The sequence below is a fragment of the Poecilia reticulata genome, linkage group LG14 (genome assembly GCF_000633615.1).
Source record: "Poecilia reticulata strain Guanapo linkage group LG14, Guppy_female_1.0+MT, whole genome shotgun sequence".
NCBI lineage: Eukaryota > Metazoa > Chordata > Actinopteri > Cyprinodontiformes > Poeciliidae > Poecilia > Poecilia reticulata.
Window position 1 is genome coordinate 20370989 of NC_024344.1, and position 8477 is coordinate 20379465.

General features: G+C 42.6%; 1 protein-coding gene across 2 annotated transcripts; it reads left to right on the top strand.

Moving 5' to 3' along the window:
• The first annotated feature begins 330 nt into the window (after nucleotides 1-330).
• Nucleotides 331-8383, top strand: cfap58 (cilia and flagella associated protein 58). 2 transcript variants are annotated; one of them, XM_008428402.2, is made up of 18 exons: nucleotides 331-436; nucleotides 1240-1509; nucleotides 1702-1850; nucleotides 1944-2094; nucleotides 2194-2388; nucleotides 2815-2952; nucleotides 3426-3585; nucleotides 4042-4124; nucleotides 4290-4481; nucleotides 4580-4741; nucleotides 4856-5002; nucleotides 5457-5597; nucleotides 5700-5923; nucleotides 6223-6331; nucleotides 6481-6585; nucleotides 6988-7107; nucleotides 7223-7347; nucleotides 7447-8383. In XM_008428402.2, exons 1-18 carry the CDS (start codon nucleotides 431-433, stop codon nucleotides 7556-7558), a joined length of 2589 nt encoding a protein of 862 aa, XP_008426624.1. In that variant the 5' UTR covers nucleotides 331-430; the 3' UTR covers nucleotides 7559-8383. The 2 variants fall into 2 exon arrangements, with proteins under 2 accessions (XP_008426624.1, XP_008426625.1); XM_008428403.2 differs by lacking the exons at nucleotides 6988-7107; nucleotides 7223-7347; nucleotides 7447-8383 and having other exon boundaries at nucleotides 6223-6344; nucleotides 6481-6571.
• Nucleotides 8384-8477: the final 94 nt, after the last annotated feature.

Consider the following 8477-nt stretch of genomic DNA (forward strand, 5'->3'; position numbering starts at 1 on the left):
TCTTTGTTTCCATTTTTGGTTGGTGTGCCTCGTGATTTTTTCAATTAAAACAATGTACCTTGGCTCAAAAAAGGTTGAAAAACACTGCACTAATCCAGCTAATTCTGTTGGGTCTTGGCTAAACATTCACTCTTTTATTAGGGAAACAAAACATTCATAAAAAGTCTTTCTGATCTTCTGATAAATCCATATTTTGTATTGATCGGAAGATGAAACATAAGTGTTCATTTCAAGGTGTCTTGATGACTGTTTTTTACCGCGAGATCAGCGATTGCTAGGAAACCAGCCCCGACATTCTTTTTTTCCCCTCTCCTTTTGAATCCCGCGAGAACTGATGCTGCTAAGCAACCAGTATCAACATTCGCCTGTAGCAGAAAGAGGAATTGTTTGCTATTATACGGAATTATTTTAGCCTTTCTCGTCTCGTCTGATGGAGGTGAGTTTGGCTTGTGTAGAAATAGTTCTGGAGCAGTAACTGAACTTCAGGATATGCTTTCATTTTTTGATAACTACAGCTGTTTGCGACCAACTTGTGTCGCTGAATGTTAAAAATATACAAGAGGAAGTCATTTAGTGTTAGGTTTCACACGCATGTATCAACATTTACTTAGCTAAAAAGTCAGTTTCCTCAAAGGTGGACTGAATACATTATTATTTTTGCATATTTGGACATTATCTTCACATTTGCTTTGTTGTAATGTTCTTTGTAATGACTTATGTAGTGTGAGCTAAATAGAATATTCAGTGCTGTTAAAGTTTATGAATGATTACTGCACATCTATTTTTATGTTTAGAACTAATAAGAGATTTACAGTCATGGTTAAAAATGTATATTTATACCGTTTTTTTATCCCATGTTTTTACATGTTAGGACATAGTTAAAATGATCAGTTACTCAACTCTGGATAATCAATGTTTCAATATGTCATTGGCTTATTATCAATACAATTTAATAGTTATCACTTTGGAGTTCCTACTGCTTATAGATGTACTGCGTATGGGTGTGTGATTTAGGCTTTGTTTCAGTAATTTCCATGTTACAATGCTACACTTGCTGAGTGAGTTATAGCACATAATAATTATTCACTTCCTTGGGCATCTCTCCCTTTTTATTCTGTTTACAAATCAACCTTTTTTTTATGTAAAAAAAAATCCCTTAAGAGCAGACCATTTTTGTTGTGTCCTGATGTGACATAAATCACATTTTACTGTATTTATACTGCTCTGCTTTATTTCCAGGAGACAGAATTTGAAGGAGACGACCGTTTTGAGTCGTTGGAGGAGTTTCAGGTTGTCCTCAGTGAGCTGGCCACTGACAGCAGCCTTGACAGGATCAGGGTTGAGTACGAGAAACTCGTCCAGGCTCTGAAGAAGTCGCGGGAGAATGAAAAGAGGCTGATGTCAAAGTGCAGGGAGCTGAACGCAGAGATCGCGTCGACATCAACCAAAGTGGCAACTGCCCTGAAACTGTCCCAGGAAGATGAGACGACAATAACGTCGCTGAAGAGGGTACGGCTTGATCGACTTATGAAATATTCTCTCCATAACTGTTCAGCCAGTTTCTACGTCTGTGTCACTTAGAGATAATAAAAGAGCAGATATTCAAACTGATTTACATTACCTTTAGGGGAAGTTTGACTTCTTTATATTCAGGGACTCAACAGATTCTGTCGGTGAAAAATGGATCTTTGAATGTTTCAGGAGTTGGATAAGGCTTGGAAGTTGATTGATGCAGCTCATGATAAAGAGAGAAAGGACCAGGAAACAATCAAGGATTTAAAAGAAGACGTTTTCAAGCTCACAAAGGCAACTGAGCAAAAAACCGGACAACAGCAGGACGAAGAACGAATGTGAGTCAGGAAAGGGTCCCGCTTTCTTGTTTGCTGCGCACTGTGAATACTCTAAATTAAGTTTATAACTCCATCTGTGGTGTTTTTTTTAAGGGATTTAATTAAAATGATTGAAGAGTTGACTAAGGAGAGAGACCAGCTGACGAACGCGGCGGCGGACCTAAGAGAGAAACTAAACAAGGCGACTGTAACTCAGCAAGACATAGAGGCTCAAAAAGAGACAGCCGTAGAGAAGATCTTGAAGGTGAACGTTGGGTATGCTTTCAGCGAAGGAAGTGAATATGAACGTGGATGAACACGGGTGTGTAGGAGTCTGAGATCAGCTTCGCGTTTCTGCTTCTAGCTTCAGCAGGAGCTCCAGGTGCAACAGAACGAGCTCTCCAGAGAGACGAGACTGAAGGAGAAGCTCGACAAGGAGATCCAGCAGCTGCACACCGACATGGAGGCCAAGATGGCCGAAATCAGAGCTCTGACCACGCAGGGACAGAAGGCCAGAGAGGAGCAGCAGAGACTGGAGCAGCAGCTCAGAGATCTAAAGGTAAGCAAGGCAGTGGGATGGAACTGTCTACTATTCAGATCAGTTTATTTATACAATGTCATCTCAAGGCACAAAATAAAACATAGTTTAAATCCAATCACACTTACAGGCCAAGTGATCTATGTATTATTCAACTTGGTTAAGGAAGTTTTCTGTCTGTGGAAACCCAGCAGATTGCATTGAATCATTGAGTTTGGATGGAAACTTTTATTTCAACAGCTCCGTTTCCATACAAGGTGATTCAAAATATAATCCAAAGGGACAGAAAAACAAAAAAGTGATATCAGCTGTTGATATTTTACATGAGGAACTGTAAAATATCAATTGCATATGAAATTAACAGATTGTAAATGATGGACATACGCCTTGGGTTGATTATCAGTGATTAGAGAACATTACACACCAGTCTGTCCCTTCCTGTCACAGGTATTGCATGAACGCTCGACCAAAGAACTGGAGCAGATTCAGGTGAAGAGCAGCAAACTGCAGCAGGAATGTGATCGTCTCTTGGCTGCCAGGGAACAGCTCTCTGTGGAGAATCATCTGAAGGCAAACGAACTGAAGGTATTCACTTTGTGTTTCTCATCATTTCTTTGTTCCTTTCTTAAATACAGGCATGCAGCAACCTGGGCTTTCAGAAAGGGTATACAGGGGCAGTAGCCCATGGTGACAAGTTTTGGCAGTGGCAAATGTATTGTTTTTTTTTTTTTGTCTATTGTGCATATCGTGGTGTTTTATTAAAAATATTGGATTTTTATTCATTGAAATTACGCACAAATATTTGAAAACGATCACCTTTTTGAGACCAACATTGATCCATCTGCCACACGTTTGACATCAACCATCCGTCAATTTGAATCTGCAAATGTGTTGACTTATCTATTAATGTTCTGTAATTTGCACGAGGGTCCCTCATTCTCCTAAATCCAGCCCTGAGAAAGAAAGAGAAGCCAGAGTCGTGTTGTGCAATTTACAGCTTTCTTTCACAAAATCCTTTCTCTCTCCCCTTCTCCTGTCATTCTTTGTTCGTCAATTAGATAAGAGAGGAAGAGCTGAGTCACATGCGTCAGGAGGTCGCCAAACAAACCAAGATGAGAGAAGCCATCCAGAAGAAGTTCCACCATATGGAGGACCAGAAAGCTGAACTTGACCGACAGAGGGAGACGCTGAAAGCTCAGATCGCCGGCCTGGAAAAAGGTTTGAGCGTTTCTGACGTACGAACCGATGACACCAGAAATGCACTCGTCGTTTATCCGATCCATCGGCTGAGCAGGAATGAAATATATGCAGAAAGCTGCATATTTTTAGCGTCTAGTTCAACATTCGGCTCAAACACATTTACCACATTGTTCAAAAGTCTGACCTCTACTGTACAAAACTAGGAAATTCTGACACTGACATACCAAACAAAGATAAAGCTGTAGGTGGAAAAACTAACTGCAGCCAGAGTTTCGTCATTTCGCTAAGAAGGAAAGGCATCAGCAAGGATGCCGATAGATAACAATTTCTATTTCATCTCACTTTGGGACAGCTAAGATAAATTATTTAATGTCTGTCATTCCAGAAGTATAAGCTGCTAATGTCAGTTGTTTTATATACAGGTGGGCTGTAACAATGTTGGGCTTTTTGCGTCTCCTAATTTTCCGTATGCAGATCTTGAATCTTCCCGGAAGCAAGTGGAAGTTGATAAAAAAGCCAAGGAGGAGCTGATTCGAGAGAGGGACAATCTGCACAAGGTTACCTCTTCATTTTAGCATCATATTAATCATATTAATAGACGTTTCCTAGAGGAATCAACATTCTGCTTAGTTTGGTACCAACTCTGCAGATTTGACACACCCCTTCACCATGTGCTCCCTTCTCTGTGTGGCATGAACTCGTTTCCCCTCCCCTGTGGACAGAACATGACCAAAGCCGTGCAGTCGGCTGAGAAGCAGCAGGACCTCATGAAGCTCCTGGAGCAGGACCAGAGAACCTTGGAGCACGAGATCTCCGGGTTCCGGCAGGAGGCGCAGAAGCAGCGGAAGATCATCCAGCAGCTGGAGAAGGAGCGGGACCGCTACGTCAACGAGAGCGGCAGCCTTATGCAGAAGGCGGGTCACGCAGCTGGGCCAATCGTGGCGTAGCTTCTCTTACCGCTGCATGCTTTTCACCTTGACTAAGAGGTGTTTTTTTTTTTTGCCTTCTGCAGGTGCAGCAGAAGCTCACTGTTGTCGAAGACAAAGAGATGGAGATATTTGATTGGAGAAAGAAAGCTACAGAGTCGGAGTGTAAACTCAAACAGCAGGAGAACCTGCTGGAGTCGATCATAGCGGAGAGGAATCTGTACAGCAAAAACCTCATCGAGTCACAGGTGAGAGAGATGATGATGATGATGTCACAGGAGGTGGCTAACTTTAGTCCAGGGGGCTCTGTAAGATCAGATCTGTGTTAACAACACCCACTGTGTTCCTTTAATTTCCTTAAGGAGGAGATTTCTGAAATGAAGAGGAAAATAAAGACTATGAGCAACCAAGTTGCCCGGCTTAAAGACGACATCTCTGAGAAGGAGCAGGAACTGGTCAGAGATCAGCAGGAGCAGAAGAGGCTGGAAAAGGAGAACGAAGCCTACAAGGTGCTGTTCCCTCCGTCTCCACCAGGGGGCGTGGAAGGACCAATAACAGGGATTTAAACGTTTTTACATATTTCTTATTTTGTAACAAAGTTTAGGACCTTCTTTTTCAAAATAAGCTAATTTTGACACGTCCTTGACCTAACGCCAAAGCTATTTTATCGAAAAATGAGTTTTTTCGAAATTGCCGTTTTTGCATTAGGTGAATTTATTTTTGAAATGTCAAATTGCGTAATTATATGGCGAATGGAAACGCAGCTTCTGTCACACACATGACAAAACAAATACCACATGACCAACTTCCTCTAACTCCAGAAACACACGGCATTAAGATTGAAACAAATATCTTTTGTCGATTTTGTCCCAGTTTTATTGATCAAACTGATAACTGCTATACCGATGTTAGTTCTGCTTAAATATCGTGCATCCCAATTATCTTGCGTATGTCTTCTATCAGGGGGATCTACAAGCAATAAAGCTGCAGCTGGAGGAAACAAAGCAGCTTATTGACAGCCAGAGGACAGAACAGCAAAAACTGCAGATGACAATCACCAGCATGGAGGAAGACCGAGTCCAACAGCAGAAGCAGCTGCAGCAGGTAAAGCAGAATGTCAGCACCGAGTAGTCAGACCATGAAACCCCCCCCTCTCCCCTCCCACACACACACCTACTGTCTGAGCATGTGCTGCTGTGACGGAAGGTGATCCGGGAGCGGGACAGCCTCGGCAAGCATCTGCTGCAGCGGAGCGATGAACGCGCTCTCCTGCTTGAGAAGATCCGGATCCAGCAGTCCATCCTCAGCAAGGGGGACTTCCACTACAAGCAGAGGCTGGAGGACATCCAGCTGCTGAATCTGGAGATCAAGAGGCTGCGCCGCAGCAACGACATCCAGGACAGGACCTTACCCAACACAGAGGAGCTGAGGTAAAACATAACCCCAGGTCGCCTCGTCAGGGTAGTGACAGAGAAGAGCCAGAGAGCAGAGGAGGCGACCCGCAGAGAGCAGGATGTAGAGCTGGAGAGGAAGGCTCAGTCAGAAGCAGCTGGGAGGGTGCTGAGACACAGACAGCTAGGTAAGAAGAACCTCATCTAAATGAGACGATCCACAGTCACAGGAAAGCTTCTTGTTCAGAACATTCCGGTTCGGTTGTTAACTTTAAAGTCATGTAGCTGGAAAGCTTTCCTGTTGACGGTTGGTGTTAATCATCCACCCTGTCCTTCAGGACGGAGCAGCTCCACCTGCAGACGGAGCTGCTCAGAGAGAGAACCAGGAACAGCGTTCTGGAGGACCAGCTCAAGCCCATAAATATTCACCGATGGAGGCAACTGGAGGTGAGGCTTTAAGGTCAGAATGTCTGCAGCTGTTGGCTCCGTTTGTCCCCATCTTCATTGGACGTTCTTCTGTCACGCTTTTAACACAGACGGTAAAAGAAGAAATGATGAGAACCTTGACCGTTTGCGGATTGTTTCCTAACTTGCAGGGCAGCGACCCGGGAAAGTATCAGCTCATCCAGAAGATTCAGGCACTGCAGAAGCGACTGATTGTTAAAACCCAGGAGCTGGAGGAACGGGGACTGCTGCTGCAGGTAGACGCTCCGCCCGCAGCTGCTGCTCTTCATGGAGCAGATCAGGACGAGAACACTGTCTATCACAAAATGTAAAAAGTATTTATTTCTTCTCTGTGTACATGGGAACACAGAAACGTTCTTTTCTTTGTAACACCAGCTCCAGTTCCATTAACCATAAAATTGTGCAAATTGAAATTCCGAAATTAAATTTGCCTAATGGGAACACACCGATTTTGAAAAAAAAAAAAAAAAAATACAAATGATCTTATATATAATACATTTCTATAATAAATTTCTAAAAAATTATTTCTAAAGCCTGTATTGGTTTTCCTCTGGTTGTGTTGGTCCTTCTCATAAAATCCCCTCTTCGCCTCGGTTTCATTCTCACTTTTCTCTGTCTTTTCTAACTCGCTCATGTAGGAAAAGGAGAAGCTGTATGTGGAACTGAAGCAGGTTCTGGCCCGGCGGCCCGGTCCCGAGGCAGCCATGCAGCTTCAGCAGTACCGCTGGACCATCGGGGAACGGACCAAAAAACTGCAGGTTTTTTCCGTCCCTCTCCTTTAGTCGCTTTGATTTAGGTCGTTCCTGCTGATTTGTTCATGTCTGGTGAGTTTCCATTACGAACCGTCTCTATATTTGGGGGTAACGTCCGCAGGCTCTGACAGCAGAGCTGAGGTCGGTCGACTCAAAGATGAACGAATACAAACGGGAGAATCAAAGACTGAGCGACGAGCTGGCCAATATGAAGAAGAAGTATCTGAGTCAGAAAAGGCGTCGTAGGTAAGATCCGTCTCAAATGGTGATGAAAGTAGCCACTGATCCGCAGCGGCTGTGTTCTGTGCTGTTTGCTCTCTGATGGCCCTCTATGTGTCTCATTAGTGAGCAGAGAAGCAGGACCACGGTGCAGGAACAGGAAGCTCTGCCCCAGCTGAGCAGCGCGCCTCGCTTCGCCAGAGCGGCCTTCAGGGTTTACAACCCGGTCAAACTCTGACGCCCGCCGTCTGCATTTTTGTTACAAACGTGCAAAAATCTTTGTTTATATTCTGCTAATGTCGAAAAAATACAACTTTGCAATTGCGGTGTTTAGTGCGTTAAAGCGGCAAAACCTCTTATACTTGGGAGCGGCTACGTATGTGGCGTTTTGGGGGGAATTGTATTTGACGGTCAAATAACAGAACTTTTTATGAACTGCGACGCTATGAGAGATCTGTTGGAGTCACCAAAAAAAACAAAAACAAACCATCGTCTTACCACTTTCCTACTTTCTGACTTTTTTGTCTGTAGTATTGAGACTTGTGTGATGCTAAAAAAAACAAAAGGTATTTCCACTGCAGTCCTGTGAATTACCTTTATTTTGATACGGCTGAAAAAAAGCACCTCATCCTAGCTCAAAAACTTTTCAAAAACAAAAAAGTTGAGTTTGTTTTTTTTTTTTTACTTCCATGTTCCCTTTAAGTGGATTCATTTTCATAATTCCAATTTGCACAATTTTATGTTCAATGGAAACCCAGAAAGTGTGTTTGAAAAACTTAAGCGCAAAACTCTGAAATCCAAAGAATCCATTTGATAACAGAAAATGAGTGGGAAGAGGCTGTTCAGTGGAAGAAATCTCATTTTTATTTAATGTTGTATTTGATGAATCTGACTTGCATCAGCAGCTATTTAAATACCTACAAGATGAGGTTTTGAGATCATTTTTAATTATTTTTAACTTTTATCTGAAAGTTTGGGAATTCAATATTACAACAACATATGTACCATGTACTGTATCTAGATTGGACAAATCCAGATGTGAATAAAATATACACAGTCTGTGTTCTTGACTTTTGTCTTGTGACTGCATATATATATATATATATATATATATATATATATATATATCCATCCATCCATCCATTTTCTTGCACCCT

Bases quoted from the DNA above. Each gene is read 5' to 3' on its own strand.
- cfap58 (XM_008428402.2), top strand. The intron at 2,389-2,814 runs GTAAGCAAGGCA...TTCCTGTCACAG, and splicing joins AGCAGCTCAGAGATCTAAAG to GTATTGCATGAACGCTCGAC. The intron at 5,924-6,222 runs GTAAAACATAAC...CCTGTCCTTCAG, and splicing joins CCCAACACAGAGGAGCTGAG to GACGGAGCAGCTCCACCTGC.